Below are 23744 nucleotides of genomic sequence, written 5' to 3'. Positions count from 1 at the left end.
TGCAAGTAGAACAGCTGATGTTCTACAGATGCTCAAAGTTCCATTTCCCCCACCACAAGTCTATGTCTTACTTGAGGGTTGGCAGCAATAATTGTAATTGTACTTTTAAGAGAATTTCCACTATTTAAAAAACCTTAAGAATTATTGATGAGTATTTGCTTTATGTCTGATGGGTTCTTAATGTTTTAAAGAAATGAACTTATTTCTATTAAAATATTAGACTATCCAAAAAAAAAATCCAAAGAACTGAGCTTAATATATCAGCATATACAGGTACAATAACACCAATTTGTAAAACAGCAATGTACTTTGAAAAATCACACTGACCAAAGCCTTTCTTATTCACAATCGAGGAGCCAAGCCTTGGGAGTTCAACATGTGGCTGTGTAGTGGTTCCTTTACTAATGAAAAGTAACACTAATACATTGGGACATGTTCTGTCTGTCAAAAATAAGGAAAGAGCAGGAAATAAAGTGAGTACACACAAATACAATCTTACCAAAGTACCATTAAATTAATCGTTCTTTGAGACTTTTCTCATACATGTGTTTTGCTCACAAAATAAGTAAAAGTTAAACTTATGAGTGCTATTTCACAGAAAGCAGTCAAAACAATGCCTCTGGAGATTTCAGAGCCTTGAAGTAATGCCCACCCATTGCCTGTGGTGACTTTAGCAATTTTATGAATTGACTTTTTAGATTTCTTTCAATGTTAAAATTTAAAACTCAAAAACGTATGTTAAAATCCATTGAAGTTTAACAAATTATTTTAGTGCATTTTACTCATTCACTATAATTTTACAAATGGCCATTATTACACCCTTAAATTAGTTATCATCATCATAATTATTTCAGGTATCCACATAAGGAAACACATGGAGTTGTATATTTGCTAAGTAGTTTTCAGCATTATTTAGAATTATTAAGAATTTTATAGTAAGAAAATAGCATTAAATTCTAAGATAAGAATATGTAAGTGCAAAAAGCAAATAGTATATAAAAATGTACACAAGAAACAGTATATAACAAATTATATAGGAAACAGTATATAAGAAATGTATATAGGAAACAGTATATAATAAATGTATATAAGAAATGGCTTTATTCAACAAGCTGTAGCAATGGCATAATGAATTGCCAAGTAAAGAGCATGATTGACAAGTTTGATTCAAGTACAAGTGAGGTCACATAAAGGAGGTAAGTTCATTGAGAACTAATGATAAAGAGCTGATGAAGGAATACTGCCACAGACTGTAGTATATACTGCCTACTCTGCTTCTATTGCAGGCATGGTCTGGAAAACTGGTTGAGAATTGCAATCTGGGTGCACATGGTATGCCTCGACTTCAATGGGAACTTCTTTATACAAGAGCATAATTATTCCAAGTTTCCTTGATCTAAACTTTGAATACTTTATTTCTAAGATATGTATACCATAAAAAATATGCTGTAATGTTCATACCAAATACATCCCCTAACTCTATCGGTAGCAAGGATCTGGACATTCAATGGCACCAGGAAATTCTGTAATACAGATACACCAAGTTTTCCTCAATTTAGATAACGCATTTGATTTGGTTTTAGTGAGGAAGAACTCTTCCCAGAAGTACTAAAGAGAAGCTAAGTATTCTAGAGTTTTTCCCCTTACCAGTATCTAGATAAGTCACTTATTTATTTACAATATATCACTTAGGTCTATCTATTTCTATCTAATCTATATCATCTATATCTCTATCTATGTTATCTCTGTATCTATATTTATATTCACCTATCTATCTATCTATCTATCTATCTATCTATCTATCTATCTATCTATCTATCTATCTATCTTGCTCAGACTGGCCTAGAACTCACACTTTTCTAAACTTAACCTCCTAAGTGATGTGATTAGACTCAGGTGCCCATTACACCCAGTATACCCTTGTATATTACTAAATTAAGTAGCAACAAAAGACATCTTAAAATAGAAGATAAGAAATCACATAAAAAGAAGAAAAAGTATTTTCCACAGCTAAAATCAACCACATTTTAAATGAGGTTTGATTCTTCCTTGTTCAGAAAAAAAAAATCCTTACCAAGAAAGATATGTATGGACAAGCTCACACACTAGGCCTCATCATTTAATCACTGAATGTGTGACTCCTACTTTGAGTACAGAATCAAAGAGGTGGGAGTCCCCACTGCCCTTCCCATTAAAAGTGAGTTTCTCACAACATTAAGGATACTACTATCCTATTTGTACCACACAAAGAAAAGATGGAGAGAAGATATACCAGATAGGAAGAACACTTATTGTATTCTGAAAGCAGAGAGCCTAACCTGGCTATCCCAGTCCATTGAACAAAATATGCTGAGTTCAACAATCTCCTTTTTTTTCTAATTAAAACTCTCCCTTGTAAAATCTACTTGGTGTTTTCACTTGTTAGGAATATATACAAATAAGCTGCTTCTTAGATGCAAAACTTTCTTACACAATCAACTGCTAATTCATGCAGAAATGTTTTCTGGTAAATATTCACAATGGTTTGCTGAATTGAAAGGAATATTTCCATCTACAAATGCCACAACCATCAGGTTATGAAGATACTAACTTACCTATAGACAAACGTGACTCATAGATACCCTTACCTGTCTCATGCTTAAGTTTAGGCTGTCTGAGAGGCAGCTGTGCCCCACCCTCCCCAACACAGCAGGGGATTGCAATCAACTTCAATTTACATCAAGGAGCCTTCAAAACAATGAAGTAATTAGACATGTTCATGAGAGATAATTATGTCATGTAATGATGACTATTCCCCAAAGCACTGCAGGCTCCATTAGGAAGCAGTGTTTCTCAGCGAATCCCACAGACTGGTGGTTACAAGGAAAGACACTCTTCTCAGCAGAGTTAAAAGCATAAGATAGGAATGGGGTCCTCCATGAGACAATGACTGCAATAAATTACCAGTGTGAGCTCTGTTTTCCAAGATGGGCTCAATTCATCATTTTATTGAAAAGGTTCCATTATGTTAATGTCTTTCAAAATCACATTCAGCTGTTGCTGGAAGGTCATGAGGGGACATGCATTTTTATATTTAAAACCAAGAAGTTCTATTGCAGTCACAGTTTCCAAGGGTTAATAAGAAGCCATCAAAGTATAGCCAAGGACTTAACAATGACAACTCTTCACTATGCTCCCCTGACTAACCAAAGGGAAAGAGGAGAATAGTGGCTAAGGTTAATATTTTAAAATGGAAGAGTTTAATACAGGGGTATAAAAACTTAGCTTTAGGAATGGGTGATCACTGTAAAAGAACTTTCTCCACTGAAATTTTAATTTACTATTAATTTGAAGTTACAGTATAACAGATAGAAATTAAAGAGGACAATATCATGTAGTCTACAAACAGTGTGAGTTATTTGTCAGCATGAAACATTGCAATACTAAATGTACTAAAGCTCAAAATTAACATGCCTATATTTACATAACCTCATTGTGTCTATAAGAAGGGTTTGGACTAGACCTAAGCCCCATATTTTAGTGAGTCCCCAGGAAAAAACAAAGACGGTGATCTAATTACTCAATGCACATAGGATGTGATTCCCCAGGCAAGTGTTTTCCCTTCTTTCCAGGAACCAGATTCCCTCCAATCACCAAGGGCTATAAACCTTGTCCAAGAAGATATCATATCATCAATCTATCAATAATTTGTAGTTATGCGTAGTTATGGGCAACAAATGTCAAACAGCTGAGTTAAGACACATTATAGTCAAACAGCTCCCCATGGACCACTTACTGTGAAACGAAGCAATGGGGAAGAAACCCTGCCGCTCTGTAGCAGTGCCTGCTTGGTACATACAGGGCACCCCAGCTTCTCCTGCAGTCTCAAAGCAGGATGTGGCCACTAGAGGCTTTGCTTTGCATGTGTCTGTTGCTGGGTAGCTAGGGCAGTTCTGTGGCCCCGGGGAAATGCTCTTTAAATTCAAGAGGCCGTTCAGAATGGGTTACTGGGCACATTTTCATGCCACTGCGAGCAGGTGATGAGTAAGAAGTTAGCTTGTGGTCCAATGATGGGCATACTCAATCTTACACTGTATTAAAGTAGAGATGGAGTTACACAGCCCACTCTTTCCTGACCTGGAATTAATGTGACAGGAAAATAGTCTTAGAAATATGTCTAAAAATAGTTTGGAGGTCTGGTTCACAAAACTGTGTTGAAAAGAAAATATGAAAAGACAGTATCTCTCCTTGAGAAATTCAAATCATAAAACTTATCAGACTTGCTCCCAACACTGGCTGTCAGCTAATATCCATTCACTCCCAATGTCAAGGCAATGGCAGTAGACATTCCTTTACCTATGACTGTGACTGGAATGTTTTATAAAGACAGAAAGATATGTAGGAGCCTTCAGCAAAGGTGACTGTCAGTGCATGGGAGGATCTAGGAGGGAAGCTGCTTGCGCAGACTATGCCAAGCCACAGCAAGTCCCCACAAATAAATACCTGCATCTGGTTTAAGAAAATGGAATTTTGAACCAAAAGGCCATGATGCAAATTTTAGCCTCTGTACTGCTTAGTTGTGATAACTTGGAACAGATATTTAGTTATGAATCATTTTCAGAGTAATGTGACACTTAACTTCTAGTGAAAATAAATAAGAAAGGCCAAGCCTAACTGCTTCAGAGGCTACCAGGATAAAGTAGATGCCATTCTACTGAGTTAGAAAATTGTGTTCAAAGTGAACTTAGGGCAATGGTTGGAAGGAGGAAAGTGTTCTTGGTAAGGATTTACACAGAACAGGACTGCTTTTACTTCATTTCTTAATACTCAGAAAATACTAGAAACTGGAAAATCAGGCCAAAGACTGCTGGTGCACCATCGTGCAATGCAGGTCTTTTGTTTGGGCAGTCTGACAACTCTGCTGGGAAGGGCTTAGCTTCTTCCCCGGGACAAAAGCACCCGTATTCATGTCCTGGAGAGCACATATCCTACATGTTGTTTGCCCTGGAAGTATGCATTCACCTCAGCAATCGCATCCTCACATCTGTCCATCCACCTGTCTATTCATTTATCATCTATCTGTCATCGGTGTATCCACCCACTAGTACCCTAAGTACATGGAATCAATTTATAACACCCTGTTTCCACACTAGTGAGCTGAGTACAGTGGCCACCATCTACTAACTTCCTCTCTGCATGACAGCCAGGGCTTTACCTTGCTGGGAGTTATACAATGTCAAGGTCTTCTTGTTCTGCCCAAATGGACATACCTGGTAGATCACCAGGTGGGTGGCTCATCCAAGCCACACCTTTACTTGGCTCCTGAAGTGAATTCTCATCAGACAGAACTTTATCCCTGCTAATTCTGGGCCTTCATCTTCCTCCCTTCTACACTGATTTTGCAGTTTTGTTATTGCCTAGGGTTCATACACACGAAATCATTTCCCTGCCTTTAGTGGTGAAAACTTGGTCTGATTGATTGGAACTATCTGTTGACTGGTGGCAGAGCTTCACCCTTCCTCGAGTAAGAGACAACAGAAACATATTCTAATCATTTCTGCTTACCTGTCAGGTCTCAGATCGATGGATTATTTGTGTTCACAGAGAGGGACAATAGTTCTTTGTAATCTAAGCTAATAAGGTTGTTAATATATTTTTTCATTTAATTTTATTTTTGACAATTTCATACATGTATATAATACATTTTGATAATATTCACTCCTGTACTCTTTCTTATTCTCCTTCCACTCACTTCTTCCCAACTTCCTTCCCTACTTCTTGTGTGTGTGTGTGTGTGTGTGTGTGTGTGTGTGTGTGTGTGTGTATTTATGATCCACTAAGTTAAATTAGAACTACTCTAGATAAACACTGGTTGGGGGTTATTTACTGATTCATGGACACACCACTAAAGAACATGGCTCTATCTCTTTCCACAATCACTAATCGCCAATAGCTCCTTTGAAGGGGGTAGGGCTTCATGAACCTCTCTTTAATCATGATGAAATATTATTGTCTAGTCTGAATGATAGCTTATTGGGCACTCCTTCCCATCCTAAAGCTCTCACATTCTTTCTGTTCCCTCTTCTGCAATATTCCTTGAATCTCTGGAGAAGGGTGATATAGATGCCCTGTTTAGTGCTGAGAACTCATGTCACTTATTCTCAACACATTTTAAAATATTTTTTAAAGTGTTTTATTTACTTGTGAGAAAGAAGAGACAGAGGGGAGAGAGAGAGAAAAAAAAGAGGGAGAGACAGAGAATGGGCATGTCAGGGCCTATTTGCCACTACAAATAAAGTCAAGATGTATGTACCACACTGTGAATCTGGCTATATGTGGGTACTGGGGTATTGAACCCCAGACCATCAGGCTTTGCAAGCTAGGTCTTTCTTCAGCCCCGATTCTCAGCACTTTCCATAGTTATGCATCTTTGCATTAACCTTTACCCACTGAGAAAAGAAACTTCTCTGATCCAAAATGAGAGCAATAATCTATGGCTATAAACATAGATCTTTACAAAGCAGTTTGCAACCTATCCATTTAGCATAACAACAATAATACATTTTCTTCTCCTAGGGCCAAGGGGTTTGGGCCAGGTTTACTGTATTAGACATGAATTCCCTCCTGTGGAGTGGGGTGTCACATCCAGTTGAGGAGCTATTGGTGACCCCCATGACAGTCATGCCATACTATTGTATCAGTGGACACAGCTTGCTTGCACTTGGCAATGTAGTCCACAGATGGGTAAGAATGCTGATGACTTTCCTCCTCTGACAGCCTTCGTGGTTCTTTCCAGCACTGTGAAAGTAAGCCAGCAGGAAGCGCACTTCCTTCTCAGCTCCAGCTTGATTCCTCTATATCCTGCAATCAAAGCATGTGATGTTTCCAGCAATAGACACTTACTTTCAGTGGGCAACCGAGACCACTAGCAATGGCTTCTAGTTTGAGGGGCCACTGTGGTCTCCCTCGCCAACAATTCATAGGGAGGTATCTCACCCCTGCCACTGGGATTTTTGTTTAATAAACTATGGCTCTTGGAAACATATTTAACCCACGTACATAAGGTATTTGAAATTCTTTTTTTTCTTTAATTATATTTTTAATTAACTTACACAGTCGTGGGTTTCCATATGGCTTTTTCATGCATTCTTGATTAATTCCTTCCCTTCTCTCTTCTCCATCCCCTCATCCCCATCCCTGCTTAAACCTCCCATCCACTGGTCCTCCTTCTAGTTTCCTATCACATATGTTCTACTATCCCCCCTCTGAAACAACTCCCTGCTCCTTGGCATCTTCTAGCTCCCTGACTTCTATAGATATCCAGTCCAATTTTAACCTACAAACCTGAAAACTTCAAAGCTAGATTACTTGAATGAGAGAGAACATGCGGCATTTGTTTTAATGGTTCTCGGGTTGTATCACTTTAAATATTTTTAGTTCCATCCATTTACATGCAAATTTCATTTTTCTTTACAGTTAGTAATTACTTAGGATCTGTGACTGAAGTTGTGGGACTGAAACTATAGATTCCTGTTATATCTATGTGGACACGTTGCTGCAAACACAAGTTTGGCTCTTATGTACGTCATGTTTCCTTGCTGTAATGGATTGAATTGTGCTCCCTCAAGATATAACTGTCCTTAGAGACAAGATCTTTAAAGACATATCTAGCTAAACTGAAGCCTTAAGTTAAATCTATGTCCAGTCTGACTAGTGTCTGAGGAAATTTACACTGTAGACTTGTGGCTACGGGGAAGAAGCACCAGGTGAAGACAGCCACCTGCCCGTCGAGGAGAGAGATGTAGGAAGAATCGACATATAGAGACTTGATCTTGGTGTTCCAGCTCACAGAACTGCGGGAGGTGAATTTCTCCTGTGGCACTTTGTTCACTACTATTGAAATTATGAATTAGTTATCGTATTGTAAGGAATTAGGAGTTATGTTCTGATTGTTTTACAAAGTTAAAAAAAAAAAAACATTTATACAAATTGGTTATCACCCAAATTCCTGGAAGTTAAAGGAGCCAACATTTCAATACTTCATCCACTCTACATTTTTAAAGAAATAAAACTTTATAGTAATTACTAGCACAGGAATCCAGTCACATAATTGTGTTGAATATTTCTACCACTGGACTGTTTCAGTAATTTGTGTTTAAGAAAGAAAAAGCTATGTATCTTTTCTCTGACATGTCAGGGTGAAATATCTGACAAATTTTCTTTTTAAATATTTTATTAGATGTGTTGGGTTCTCTTGAAGAAAGGTACTTAATTGAACTTTGTATATTCCTCACTGGGTTTTGAATATCTAGTAATCTTGGGCTGTACCATAATGCTTAATTTTATAAAAACATACAATTGAATCTAATTAAATTAAATCTAGCAAATATTAAAAAGAATTATATATGCTAGCCTAAATATAATTTCCTAAATTTTTATATAACTTTAAAACTTAGATTGATATTAAATTAAGCTAGTTAATAACCAAACTTTTGATAGCTAGGCAATTTTTTTATCAAGACTGAATAAAAAGGAATTGATAAGCATAAATTCAGGTAAACATATGTTTTAGCTTTATAGTTCTATATGCTACAGAATATCTTTATTTGGGGGGTCATGTTAATGGAGTGTTTTGTTTCTGTTACTTAAACAAATTGTGGCTTCACAAAACTGTTTTGTATATTCATAAGCTTGGCTTATCTGCTAAAATGCTTGGGTATGACAGACAATTTTCCACTTCCTACTTCTCAGTTTCTCTGTGAAATGGAAGTTGTTACTTTGGCTAAAAGTTATAATTAGTTTGGGTGGTTGAGATTATACTAGAAATGTTGGCAACTGAAAAGTATAGCTATTTATCTAAAGCAATAGAATGAGAGGTCTTTTACTTTTTGGTTTTCAAGGAATAAAAGTCTATTTTTTCATCAGTTTCTTATAGAACATGAGAGAATATAATGAAAGATAAAATTTAAAAGGATGCCTCAAGTTGTAGAAAGCTCAAGGAAAGTAAATTCACCTTGCATGTGTTTATAATACCAGATGTCAAAAAAATTGCCTGAAATATGTTAAAAAATTGACAAAATTCATTATTCTCCTTATGTGAAATATAAAATAAAGCTTATATCCTCCAATATATTTATGCAAAATTAGAATTAGTCTTTTCATATGTTTGCAGGATTCTTTTTTTAAAAAAAACTGTTTGTTTATATGTAAACAGAGAGAGGAGAGAGAGATAAAGAAAGATGCATTGAGAATGGGTATGTCAGGACCTCTAAATGCTACAAAGTAACCTCACATGCATGTGCCACTCTATGCATCTGACTTTACAAGAGTACTAGAGAATCAAACTCAGGTTGTTAGAATTTGCAGTCAAGTGCCTTAACCAATGAACCACCTGTAGGATTCTATTTTAGTACATATTTTTATTTGTTTATTTATTTGAGAGAAAGAAGGAAACAAAGAAATGGAGAGAATGGGCATGCCACTAAATGAACTCCAGACACATGTATCACTTTGTGCATCTGGCTGTATGTAGGTGTCTGGGGAATCAAACCCAGGTTATCAGGTTTTGCAATCAAGCACCTTTATCCACTGAGCCATCATTCCCTGATCCCTGTTTGCAGGCTTCTTAATAAGATATAATGAGAATATGACTCCCAGTCTGTGTCATCCAGAAAATTCCACAAGAATAACCTCTACAGTCTGTGGACTGGATCACATTTTTCCTGCTGTGTACTGAGGGGATCACATTTTTTGATAAATAAATATGTAAGGTTTAGAGGGCAATATGTGTCTCTGTGGAGATGAACTAAACATCCTCGTCATCTGCCACTTTGTCCACCTTCATCATTTGGGAATGAACTGCTTAGTGACTCATCAGTTGTGATTATATCACTCTCTACCTCTGATTTCATGTGTTTTATTGTCACTATGATTAAACAGATAACCAACTATCATTATCCAGCAATTAGGACTTCCTCATCATCAAATGCCCAAGTCTAGTTTGGCAACTCTTGATTTTGCCTTTCCAAAAATCACATAGAAAATTGAGGAAAAGATAACATAGAAATTGCAGATATGCTTTACTGCTATCATAGTGTCAAAGTTTCCCATAAGTCCTCCCAGAGATAGATTTTGGAAAGCACTGGGCTTGTTGGGTGGGCTTTGTAATTTTTAATTACCTCAGCACTAATGGAAGAGCTAGATGAGCAGTCGTATCAGAAGAGACATCCAGCCGCCCTTCATTCAGTTCTATGTGGGAAACGGTACTTGGGTGAATCTCAAAGATCAAACACTTCATGGGAAAGTTAACAGGCAGGAGCAATGGTGGTTCAGTGGAAGAATTCTCACCTGTCGCGCGGGAGAGTCGACAGATGTAACAGATCCCCATCACCCCATTCTACTCTTCCAGTAAACACTGGAGATGAAGCACTTGTGAAATAAATTACATACTGGAGATGGAGGGAGAGCCAATATCATCCACTCTGCTGTTAGAAGTCAAAACAATGATTAATCCAGCCTTTTACTACCATTGGGCTGGCTTCTCCTTTTGTGTGGTGCTTGTATGAAAGCCTGCTGGCATTCTGTCCGATAGAACAGGGCCACCAACGGAACCACTGACACTTCAGAGAACACATTCTTGGCTGTTGCCTCAGCACTTGCAGCAGCTAGCAATTCCCATGGTGTGCCAGTGCTGCCAATGTGGATCCGCAAGACCTAGCTGAGTCAGGAAAGAAATGTCCTTCAGGAAAGTGACACAGAGACCGAACAGTAACCACAGAAGAACGAATAAGCTGGTGGGAAAATCACTCCCGTCACTTCCTTTGAACATCATTAGTGTCGCTTTTTTTTTCTTCTTTACTGAAAATCACCTTCAATATAGTAGACTATTCCATAAACCAAAGCAATTATAAACTAGTGTCTGATTTTCATTGTCCTTTAGAACTGAGAAATACATCTTTTACTTAATCTCTTTACTTTCCATGCATAGTTTAAATAACAATTGGCATTCATCTTTGCAGAATATGCTGAAAAGAAAAAACAATTTTGTAACAAAGGACATACCTGATAAGTCATGTTTGGGAATAAATCTCACTTCACCAGATACAACAAAATCGTATTAAGGAAAGTGAGGACACTGATATTTGAGGTTATCCTCTGACTTATACAAACATGCCCTAGCCCTCTCTATACACACACACACACACACACTCATAGTATACACATAAAATAATAAAAGTAATAATATGTTATACATGTAATAGGACCATGCAGACATCCATAAAAGGAAGTATCAGTTTAAAATACTAATATGTTATATCTACTTTTAAATATTGTTTTATGTAGCCTTTGACTTTAATCTGAGATGTCCCACACAAGCTCTTATATTGGGGGTTTTGGTGCCAGCTTATGGATTTTTGGGATTTGATTGGATCTTGGGGGTCTGACTTCATGAATGGATTAATCCATTGACCATCATTTGATAACGATTGGGAGGTGATGGAAACATGGAGGTGGGATCTGGATGCAGAAAGAACACCATATCGATGGGGATGTGACTGAAAATAGTATCGTGTCTCCTGCCAATTTCTCTCTTTCCTCTGCTTCCTGAATAGCATGACACATGTAGCGTCTCCTATGTACTCCTACTGCTACATGCACCACGAGGCATGTAGTGTCTGCTTCATGCCCCCGTGATGTTGGGCATCATTATGGAAACACAGCAAGGGAGCCAAGGAATAAGAGTGAACTCTCTGAAGCTATGAGCCAAAAGACATCTTTCTTAAGTTTCTCTCAGGAATGTTGTCCCAGTGATGAGAAGGCTGACTAATGCACTAAACAGTGACCTGATCTCAAAATAGGTGTTGGGCTGATACAATCTACTTATATGTGCACCATCTTTCTGCTTACTGACAGCATGAGCTCTGTCCATGTTATAAAGCTGAATAGTAATCTGTTTCTGTAACTACTCTTGTCATCACCTATGGGGAGGCCTAATTTAATAAAGGCCAGATCCATGGAAAACCCACAGAGAATTTCTCCCTTTCAAACATGGAATGGGTACACACTCATTGCCAACAGGTCCTTTGAGCAAGTCTTCATAGAGAAAAAAAAAAATGTGTGCTGTCATTTAATGCCATCTTGGTGCTTTCTTTCTGCTGAATAACTCCACTATCCAAACACAGATCAGGAAAATGCAAAGGCAATCTAATCTATTCAGTCTTCTGGTAGAAGACTCAACAAGAGGTGAATGCTTAGCGAAACCTTAGAAAATAAGGACACCATACACGATTCAGAGCTGGAAGGCAGTGGAAATGTAAAAGTCCTGAAAAGAGGCCATGGGCTGTATGCTTGTAATTTCAAGCCTTATCCTGAGTGCCTACTTGGTCCTATGTATGTGGTGAAGGTAACCGAACTTTAAAATTAAGTACATCGCGCACGCGCGCGCGCGCACACACACACACAATTACAATGGCATGCAGGCCTCCAAACAAAGATAATGTGGGGTAGTAGTGAGAGTAGGAAATTTAGTGTGGATCAGAGGCATCACTCCTGTGATGGGGAGCAGGTGTGAATGAAAGCAGCAGCCCCGGATATATATGCTGGACTATATTTCAGAGCCACAGCACAGCGTAGGGACTTCTGTGGGTAGCGTGGAGAATAAAGTTAACAGAGAGTAGTCACTACCAAAAATTTAGGATATGCTGATCCAGGTACGAAGCCCTTATCAAGAAGTGTCCAGCATTAATCCTATGAAGTAAGTACTTGAGTCCATATCAATCACAAGAAGGAAACTGGGGTCTGGTCTGTAATGAAAATTGGTGCTTTGGAGACTTTCTTGAGCACCATTCACCTGATCACTGAGTTTGATTCAATGGGTCTGGGATGGGGCCAGTAAGTATAATTCTAACCAACTCCTAAATGCTACTGTTGGTGCACAGAGCATGCTAGCAACAGCACGGAAGTCATTGTCCCAGGTCTCATGGTGGGAAGTAGAAGAGACAGGATATAGCTCACAGGATGGCAGGTTTAGCTTCTGTTGTTAGAAACAAACACTATGAACTCAAAAGATGGCAAACATGAGGACTTCAGGGAGTCTGAATCCACCAGAGTTCAAATCTCCATACCCCATGTAAACACCTGGGCCATGCACTCATGTAAACACAGCCTCTCATGGGAATAAAGACCCAAGAGCCAACGGAGCACTACAAGCTCTGGAATCAGTAAGGAGAATCTGGCTCAAAACCAGACATGGAGGAAGAGTGAATGATGGAGCAGGACACCTGAAGCTCTGCTCCTGATTCCACAGTTGAGTGTCACCTGCTATAGGCAAGTGTATGGGATGCTGCAACACACACACACACACACACATACACACGCACACACACCAAACCCCGACACCCCTTCCTGGTGTGTTCCCAGTAGCAGTAAGTTCTGTGTTAGGTGCTATCATGTACCAGGTCCTATGACAGACAGCATATTAGAAGGATTCCCTGGCTCAGGGATTTCCAATGAATCCACTTGAGTAAATGCTGGACTGTTTGATTCCCTTTTTAAAACTCATAACTCCATCAATGGGTAGAATATTCTAGTTTAATTAATGCACAGAGAACACAGAGCATCACTTTCAACAGAATCAGAGTATAATAATATGTCCGTAATACCAAAGGTAGTCAATTTAATTTAGTCTTTGGGGATTGAAGAATAATTTTAAGATCTTAAAGTGCTTCAGAAGAATCATTTGGAAAATTAATTATAGTTTAAAACACAGAAAGTGCAGTGGCATGAGACTGATTTTATGAAATTACAAAAAGTGTGGGATAGAGAGATTGCTTAGTGGTTAAGGTGCTTGCCTGCAAAGCCTAAGAACCCATGTTCAATTTTCCAGGTCCCACATAAGCCAGATACACAAAGTAATGCAAGTGTGCAAGGTCACATATGCACACAAGGTGGTGCACGTGTCTGGAGTGTGACTACAATGGCTGAAGGCCCTGGTGCACCAATTCTCCTCTCTTTCATAAAAACATAAAAAAAGGCCAGTCTGTTGGGCTTGCTATAAACAGAAGGTGGAGGAGGAAGAGGAGGAGGAGGAGAAGAGGAGGAGGAAGAAGAAGAAGGAGAAGAGGAGAGCCTGATATTTTGTTTTTTGACACCAGAAGTTAATCTCTTTTTATAAAATGGAAATTTTGTTAATTTATGCTTTCTTTACATAAGTGGAATACAAATTCATTAACTATGTGTGAAATTTTGGAAAGGTACAGGTCACACAAAATAATACCTTAAGTAAGTTTTACAAAATTCCCACCAGCCTTTATTCAAAACAAAGCTAGGACATTTTTGAATAGTTTATTATAGGCAGTTAATTTCTACCTCTCAGCTTATACTTTTTAAAATTGCACTTCTAACCATATTAAGGAAAAGGGACCCAACAGTCTGCTTGTGCTTGAGTAGACAAGGCATTAATGAGGACACTAAAATGAGCCCCAGGACGAATTCACCTGCTGTAAGTAACCTGACCTGGCTCCCACTCTGTTTATGCAAATGAAAACATCCTGGCTTATGTGTATTGTCCTCTGAAAGACTTCAGGGTTCATAGAGCAAAGAAATGCAAATGATTTACTTCCTGGGTCATTAAGGCCTGCTGGCGAGGAGGAGGGCCACACCAGTTGCAGAGTCTTTTCTTTAACTGAGCACACAATCAGCTGGAGTCTCAGATGACCCAGAGGACAACATGACTTCTCCTTTGTAATTACGCTATAATTTTTCTGAGGTGGCTTCAGAAAAACCAAAGCCTGCTGTCCAGCTCCCATGAAAGCAGCACCCTTCACTTCACCGGCCACTGCTTGTCCTTACCATCCTCCCTCACTTTGTCATTGTCTCTGCTTATGTTGGAAGACTACCAAACTCTGTAAGAGCCGCATGTCCCCACACAGGCAGACACAAAAGCTGTGTGGACGGTACTTGCCTGGTTTTTCCTCCTTGGTCTTGGCTGGGAGCTCACACTTGTTCACACACTTTTCCTCTGTACATTCTGTCAGTTGTCCACGGGTGGCCCTCACAGATTCCCCTGACAGCCCACCTCTCCCTCGGCCACATTTGGTGGGCAGCCATACAAGGATGAAAGGATGGGTGGACTATAAGGTATGGATGGAGGTTGGAAGTGGTCATTAAGCCTGGCATTCTGAGTAGCCCACCCCCACACCCGGAAGGAAGGTCACCTTTCTGATACATGAGTCTCTGGAAGTCACAATACCCAGCAGTGCCTCATCCGGGGTTTGTGCCTCGGTCTTTCAGAGCTTTCCTCAGAGGGGCTGCGGAGCAGAGCATGAGCCTAGCTCTGCAAGGCCCTGGCTTCAATTCCCAGAACAGAACATAAAGTAAGCCTGCCTCAGATGCCCATCTCAGCCTCTTCTTCCTCTGCACCTTGGCTGCACTCTCTTGATCTGGATTAGCATGTAACATGTGTACATGTTCTGAGATAACATTGTGATGTTTTGATTCACATATATATTGTTCAGTGATCAGTTGAGGGCAACTGCCATATCTATCACATCAAAGTGGTATTATCTCATCAATGTCAGTCAGGGCAATAAAAATCTTCCCTTCTATTCTGAGATCTACAAAGTACTCTTAACTATATTCACCATTCTGTATCAGAGGATGCCAGAACTTATTCCTCCTCTCAAGTACAACATTGTCCCCATTGACCCATTCTCCACTCCCCATCCCCGTCCTCCTCCACCACTGCTGACCACTATTCTCCTGTCAGCTTCTGAGTAATGAGTAAAAATATAAGAGAACAAATGTGACATATACCTATAATTTCAGCTGTTGGAAGGTGAGACCCAAAGATTGCAAACTTAAGGCCAGCCTGGTCTACATAGCATGATCATTTCTGAGGACTGGAGAGATGGCTTAGAGTTTGAGGCACTTGCCTGCAAAGCCTGATGACTCATGTTTGACTCTCCAGGTCCCAAGTGAGCCAGACACATAATGTGACACATTCCCCCAAGGTTGCACATGTGCAGAAGGAGGTGCGTGTGCCTGGAGTTCAATGCCCATGGCTGGAAGCCCTGGCACACCACTTTTCTTTCTCTCTATCTCTCTCTCATAAAAAGTATTTACAAAAGATCCTTTCTGACAAACAAGGGAGAGAAACAGGGAGAGAGAAGAAGAGGAGGAGAAGGAAAAGGAAGAAGAGAAAGAGGAGAAAGGGAGAAAGAAGAAGTAGAAGAAAACAAAAACAAAAAAAAAAAGAAATAAGAAGAAAGGAAATTGGGAAAACTACTATTTCAGTTATTTGACACTTATAGTGAGTGGTCCCTTCTAACACTCCCTCCACCCTAGTGTGACTTCCTTGGGATTATGACTAGGTTTTCACATTGTGCACCCCAAGGCAGCACTGTAGCTTGCTGTCCATATGCAATTATTCACCATTGTTGTCCTGCCAAATGTGAAAAATAAGAGTTGAAGAGTTGTAGGGGCATATTTTCCATGTTGAATAAAACTTGTGACAGCTTGACAAAATAGCTGTTGCCACCCATGTGCCACCGAAGGAGGTACAAAATGAATTTGACCTACTTGTGTTTGATGAGTGAGCCTTCCGAAAGGTAAACAGAAATGTTACAAGTAAATTACATGATGGTCTGTGGAAAGTCTGGGAAGAGGAAGGAGCAGCTAGCTCTGCTTCTAGAACAGTGTGCAGGCCTCTTAGAAGCGGTCACAGCACTCTCTCATCCCGCACTCCTCACCCACAAGATGCTAGGCTGGTCACACTCTCAGTACTCACCAGGATCGCATTCACTCCTGATTCTATAGTAGGAATGTCTGTGTTGGAAGAAAAATTAAATTCCTGGCAGAGTCGTAATGTAGTCCTAATAATCTGGTGTGATATAAACTCTAATTTGCTCTAGTATGACTGCCAACATCTTGTCATTTCAAAGAAGGTTTACACAAGAGGCTCTCCTTAAAGCTATCCAAAAGCACCAAGAAATTCACACCCTCTGGCTTAAAGTCATTAGCACGTAAAACACACATTTTTTAGATACTTGAGATCTGATTTGGGATACAAGGAGAATTAAGTCTGAAGCTTATCACTTCACTTCATTAGCAGGCCTCCATGACTGATTTGTGTTTGGCAGGTGTTACTAACTTACAATCCCAGAATCAGTTCCCTCTGGTACTGCATCCCACGACTGGCAAAGGATTGTGGGTAAGAGCACATTCTCTAGCCAAGAGGTATGTACATCCATGGTGTGGATCCAGAGGATAAGTCTTTAGCACATTTTCACTGATTTTAATTTCTTTTGCATTTGTCATTTTATGGCTCTTCCCATTTTACCTTACAAGTTCTAGTTCAATATTTATCCTAGCAGCAATGTTTCATCAAAATAGTCACTACAGGGCTTCAGAGATTGCTCAGCGGGTAAGGCACTCGTCACACAATTCTTGAGTTCTAAGTTCAGATCCCTAAACCCCACATAAAAGCAGGAAAAAGTGGCAGACTTCTGTCATCTCAGTGTGTATAGGCTGTGAGAAGGGAGGCAGAGACAGGAGAATTTTTCAGAAGCTCACAAACAGGGAACAAGAGACCCTAATTCAAATGACGTGGATTATTTATTTATTTATTTATTTATTTATTTATTTATTTATGTGAGAGCAACAGACAGAGAGAGAAAGAGGCAAGGAGCAAGAGAGAGAGAATGGGCATGCCAGGGGCTCCAGCCACTGCAAAGGAACTCTAAATGCATGCTCCACCTTGCACATCTGGCTTAGGTGGGTCCTGGGGAATTGAGCCTCGAACCGGGGTCCTTAGGCTTTGCAGGCAAGTGCCTAACCACTAAGCCATATCTCCAGCCCCGCATGTTGTGGCAGTAAGACTTGAAAACATTAGGTAAAATTAACAGATGTTTTAATTTTTAAAACCAAAAATTAATGAAAGGATAGTAATGCCATGATATAAGGTTGAATTCTTAAGTTGGACTACTTGGCTGAAATCAACAATAAACATGAACTTTTGCAGTGGTCCAGTCTAAGGTTATTCTACTTTACAATGGAAACATGTAGAGAAACTCCCCCATTTCTTCAGAGGACGTTTGAACATGAGCTGTGGAGTTCCTCAAATAGCCTCATGCTAGTTCTTCACCGGCAGTGGGCATGCAGGTGTAGTCTTCCTGGGAGACTGTGATGGCTTTGGCGGGGCAGCCCATGGAAGCAGGGCCTGGCGTACTGCCAAGCGCACAGCACGCTCAGAGGTGTGGCCAGGTTTCATTCCCGCAAATTCCAGATGGTATGGGCACTGCAGCGTTTTTATTTGAAAATCTGTCCTGCCGCTGTCACTCAGTGTAGCCAGGCCACATTCCTTAATGAGATCACATTCCTCCACTGCTCCAAGAGCCTTCTCACCAGGGTAAAATCTACTACCAGGACTGAGGCCACCCTGTCACCTGTCCCTGTCACCCACATGCTCTCTGAATGGAACCCAGCCTCAGGTGTATGTGCTCTCGTGTGTTCCCTCACCTGAGATGCCCAAAGGGAGGTTCCTTGTCAGTGCTGCCTCAAAGCGTACCTCGTCCGAAGACCTGCGTGCCTGGCTTGAAAGAGCACCCCTCTGACAAGGTCTTTCCCTGACTCTGTAAGGTGGGTCCCCACAGGACAGATGCACCACTTGCTGGCATCTTTGCCTATTAACTTCTCCCCCCATGTACAGGAAGCCCCATTTGATGAGATAGTTAGTCTGTTTCTATCTCCTGTTGTCTCCCAGTGACTGAAACTGTGGTGATCCCATTATTGAGGGTTTAAGTGTCTAATTAGCTGTACAGCAAATGCCAGTGGATCTTCTTCTATTCTAGGCCCAATAGTAGCCAGGAGGTGATGGATGGCCCATCATTCACAAAAGGCAAATATAAACTTAAATCATATACAGGTACTCTAAGCACAGAAGTTCACTCAATATTCACATTCAAAAGTTTTTAAAATAGAATTGGAGAGATGGATTAGTAGTTAAGGCACTTGCTTATGAAGCCTAAGGACTTAGGTATGATTCCCCAGTTCCCACATAAACTAGATGCACAAGGTGGCATGTGCAGTGGCTAGAGGTCCTGGTGCATCCATTCTCCCTCTCTCCCTCCCTTTCTCAAATAAATAAATTTAAAAAACAAAAAAAAAATATCAAAAAGTTTTCAACATAATATGTTGTATTAACCATATTTTAAACAATACTATTTATTTATTTATAGGACATAACTACTAAGCATGGTTCCTTCAGCCACAATATTAGCATTACCAGGGAATTCATCAGAAATGCAGTTTCTCAGCCTTGGCTGAAAGCCATCCGGGGCTGGACCCTGTACCCTGAGCTGAGAGCCCCCACCTTAAGGAAGGCTTAAGTGGCTTTTTCCAGTTGTTTGGCATCCCCTTGTCAGCCTTAGTACAATACATCCTAGATGGTAAGGACTGTCAACCTACAATAAGAATAGAGACGGTGGCTCCCCAAAGAATCTAGTTTACTTGGAGTATCAGAGAAATACAGTCTGGGATATGCTGGCTATGAAAGACCACAGATGCACTTTTGGTACTTCAAGAAACTTAATTATTGACAAAGTTCCTTGATGTGACTTTATCTATAGATTAATTCTATAACTCATATAATAAAACTCTGAAGAACACTAAGGTAAATTTTACAATAAAATAAAACTTTTTTTCAGAAAAAAAATATTGATGGAAAGAGTAAGAAAGACTGGGAAGCTGATTAAAGTATATTAATATGTATGCAAGACTATTACTTTGTTACTAATGCTGAGCTAAGAAATAGGGAGACTTAATTTTGCTCTAGAATTTGAATAAAGTCTCTTTAGAATTACCACATTATAGAATTAATTATAGATCAAATAATATATTAAGTGACTTGGTCAATAAATAAATATCACAAAGCACTAAAATGTGCAATTTTATTCATATTTCATGTCATAAATAATTCTCAACCCTATACAATTTGGACAACACAAATATATGGTCATATCCGTGAACAATATATACAATTGTTTGGGGCTTTATATTGGAAAGTTACATCATTATATCTTAACAAACTTTCACAGTGTTAAGGTGTATATCCAGATCATTTATTTTTACTATAAAACTGTCATAGGATTATTATAACCTATTATAAGAAGAAAACATTAATTGTTTATACATGCAGTTATTAAGACAGCTGTGCTGTTCCTAGTTTTCCTAACCTCAAAATTTGCTGCTATTATGCATATAGGTGTCGCAAAGTAAGAATCTCTTGATTTCACAAATTACTGTGAGGTTGTAGAACTGTTCTCTGTAGTGGATTGAACAGACTGATATTCACAGCATTGTGTATAAAAGCACACAGGCACCCATATCTGAAACAATGCCTCATGTGGACAGGCTGTTAAATTCTGGCTCATCAGGGGAGGATTCAATGGGATATATATGGATTACTGTTCATTTTTCTGATCATTGGTCAGAAATGAACATAGTTCATGTTAATTTCCTCTAATAGCTTTTCTCCTAAGTTATATTTTATCTACTATTTTGGTTTTACCTTGTTTATTTAACCATGAAACTAATCCACATTATAATTTCAATCAATACTCCTTTGGATTGATTCTCATTTTTCTGTTTATTTTTTGAGCATTATCCCTTGCATTCCATTTCTACATCTTGGCTTCCAACTCATTATTTCCTGGAGTAAAAACTTCAACAGCAGAGCTTTCAAATGGAGGGGACATAACAAGAATACTTTTTTATTTAAAAAATATTTTATTTTTATTTTATTTACTTATTTGCAAGCAGAGAGAGAGGAGAACAAGGAGAAGGAGGATGAGAAGAGGAAGAGGAAGAAGAGAAAGAGAGAGAGAATGGGTACACTAGGCCTTTAGCCTTTGCAAACAAACTCCAGATGCATGTGCCACTTTGTGTGTCTGGTTTTATGTAGTAGTTGAGAATTGAACCTGGGTCATTAGGCTTTGCTGGCAAGTACTCTAATCACTGAGCTATCTCCCCAGCCCCAGTGCTTGTTTAAAAACATATTTTCTTCCTGTTATATTTTTGCATGTGTACATGTAACATAGTCTGTGTATGTGTGTGTTGTATGCAAATATATGTTTCCATGCAGTACCCTGTGTGCTTATCTGTGGTAGGGTTCCCTCAACTGTGGTGGCCAGGGCAGAAGGTTGGCTATCCTGCTCCAATGTTTTTCTGCCAGTTCTTACTTGATGAGGAATTTCTTACTGATCCTGGAGCTTGCCTCCTACCATGGCAATTCTCAGTCACTGCTTCATTATGGGACTTCCTTATGGGGTTACAGATGTGTGTGTTCACACCCAGCTGTGTATTTGAGTTCTGGGGAGGTAGCTGGAGTGGTATCAGGTCTCCTCAGGTCCTCATACTTGAACAGGAAGTTCTCTGAACTTCTGAGCCGTGTCTAATCTGACCCCTGTTATTTTAGATTTCCATCTTTCTGGTCCTAGGACCCTTGATACTTAGAACATCATGTTATCCCAGACCTTCCTATGGTCCAATCTGTTATGTGAGAGAGAAAAGGAACTTCTGTCCTGTAGAGTCAGTTATTTGGTATTTTCTGTACATGCATCCAAAATTACCCTTGTTCTACTATCATTGGAGAAGAGAAAATACGTTAATATCGTTGAAATATCAAAAAGATGACCATCTGCTATGGTTTAAATGTCTATGGCCCCTCCAAAGTCCATCATGAAACTTAATTGCCAATGTGGTAATATTAAATGGGGGACATTCAGTCCCCCATTAGTGGGATTAATGTCTTATAAAAATGATCTTGAAATTCATTATTATTGCATGCCAAATGAGAATGTCCTAGTAGAGTTCGTGACTTAAAAATGTGTCCCTTTAGCATAAGGACTATTTTTAACTGGCTCTTTAAGAAATAGGAGACACAACATTTGTTCCTTTTGTACTTCAATGCCTCTGCCATGTGAGGTCACAGCCTTCTCCCTCTCTGGAATGTACAAAGATGGTCCCTTCACAGCAACAGATATCAGTCTTATAGACCCCCAGATTGCCAGAGCCTAGACCATGGACTTCCAGTCTGTACAGTTGTGAGAAATATATTTTCTTTCTTCATCAGTTACCTGTATTGTGTGTATGACCCTTATAGAATAAATATGCTGAGACAGCATGCTTGCCAAGGAAAGCACTAGAATATTTGCAGCACAGAATAGGGAGGTGCCATTCATACCACGCTTTATACCTCTGCATTGTGAGAGGAGGTCTGAGAGCCTGAAAATACTTTAAAATACTTTTGACTTTTTAAAGGATTTTTGGCACCATTAGGCATACATTCAAACAAAATACATCTAAGAAAATGAGAAATATTAAAAAAGTGACACCTCAATCATACTTAAATCCTAACACAACTTATTACATGTTCCCATCACCCTATCTCCTTGAAAAAGAGATATATTACATACTGTTATCATGGTCCTGACACCTCCACCATCCCTTATATTCATCATACATATATGAAGCCTGCTTCTATTTTTGTTTTGTATATGAATGTGTGTGTATGTGTGTTCATGTGTGTGAAAGCACATGTGTTTATGCAAGTGCATATGTGTGCATGTGTGTGTGCCTGTGGAAGCCAAAGGCAAACCTCAGGTTTCATCCTCAGGTATGCCATCTGCCTCTCTTTATGACAGTCTGTCATTGAACAGGAGCTCACCGATTAGGACGGTCTCAGCCAGAGAGCTCCAGGATCCGCTTGTCTTCCCCTCCCAGCTCTTGCTTACAGTTGTAAGCAAGCATGCACATCACTCCAGAAGTTATGAGAGTTGTAAGGACTGAACTTAGGTCCTCATACTTGCAGGCAAGCACTTTACCAATGTCATCCCTTCAAAACCTGTTTCATTTTACTTTTATTACATGTATTCCCCTTCCATTTAATTTTAATTTTATTTATGATAGAGAGTGCCTGAGAGACAGCAAGACAGAGTGTGAGAGAGAGAGAGAACTGGCATGCCAGGGCCTCTAGCCACCGCAATCAAACTCCAGATGCGTGCACCATCTTACACAACCTTGTGTGTCACCTTGAGAATCTGGCTTGTGTGGTTTCTAGGAACCTGGGTCATTAGGCTTCACAGGAAAGTGCTTTAACCACCAAGCCATCTCTCTAGCCCCATTATAGTTTATATACAAAGATGTTCTTTCTCAGGATGTCTCCTGTAGTAACTTAGAGACACCAATCTGAAACACATCATGAGCCAGTGTGTACATAGTAAGGCCACCTTCTGTGGAGACATCACTAAACAAACAAAATTTTTTAGCGAACTTCAACAGTAACTGAAGTTACCTGCTGTTGACTCATTCCTGCTTTCCTGGTCCAGGATGACTGCCAGCCCTATGGAGTCGGTTGGCAGGACACAGCTGCTGAGGTCCACGCGGGTCAAGCTCTTTGGCTCCCGTGCAGAGCTGCCCAGTGTGTTCCGGGGTTTGTGCTCTCCAGATGCATTTGTCTCCTGACCTTCCTGACCTTTTCTCCATGGTCTCTGCACAATATGTACGATGCTCTGCTGCTCCAGGTCACAGCTCTATTTGGGGCAAGACAGAAACAAACAAGAAAATGGCAAGCATTGAGTGCCAAGTAGAGTTCAATTTGTCCTCAGACCTAGAGTGTGAAAAGTAGGGTAGAATCCTTTTCATTCAGTTCCTGCATGCACTGAGATATAGAAAGGCAAGTAGTGTTTTAGTTACCCTCTCAACTCTTG

General features: G+C 39.6%; 1 protein-coding gene across 4 annotated transcripts in view; it reads right to left on the bottom strand.

Moving 5' to 3' along the window:
* The window catches only part of Prkn (parkin RBR E3 ubiquitin protein ligase), a 1150905-nt gene that overhangs the window by 778552 nt on the left and 348609 nt on the right, over positions 1-23744 (bottom strand). For all 4 annotated transcript variants that reach the window (XM_045158191.1, XM_045158190.1, XM_045158192.1 and 1 more), the window contains exon 3: positions 23330-23567. In XM_045158191.1, the coding sequence (XP_045014126.1) occupies positions 23330-23567 (238 nt within the window). The remainder of the gene's footprint in view (positions 1-23329; positions 23568-23744) is intronic.

This window comes from Jaculus jaculus, chromosome 9, assembly GCF_020740685.1.
Source record: "Jaculus jaculus isolate mJacJac1 chromosome 9, mJacJac1.mat.Y.cur, whole genome shotgun sequence".
NCBI classification, from domain to species: domain Eukaryota; kingdom Metazoa; phylum Chordata; class Mammalia; order Rodentia; family Dipodidae; genus Jaculus; species Jaculus jaculus.
The sequence above is the reverse complement of the archived record's forward strand: the minus strand, read 5'-3'. Positions and strand labels throughout refer to the sequence as shown.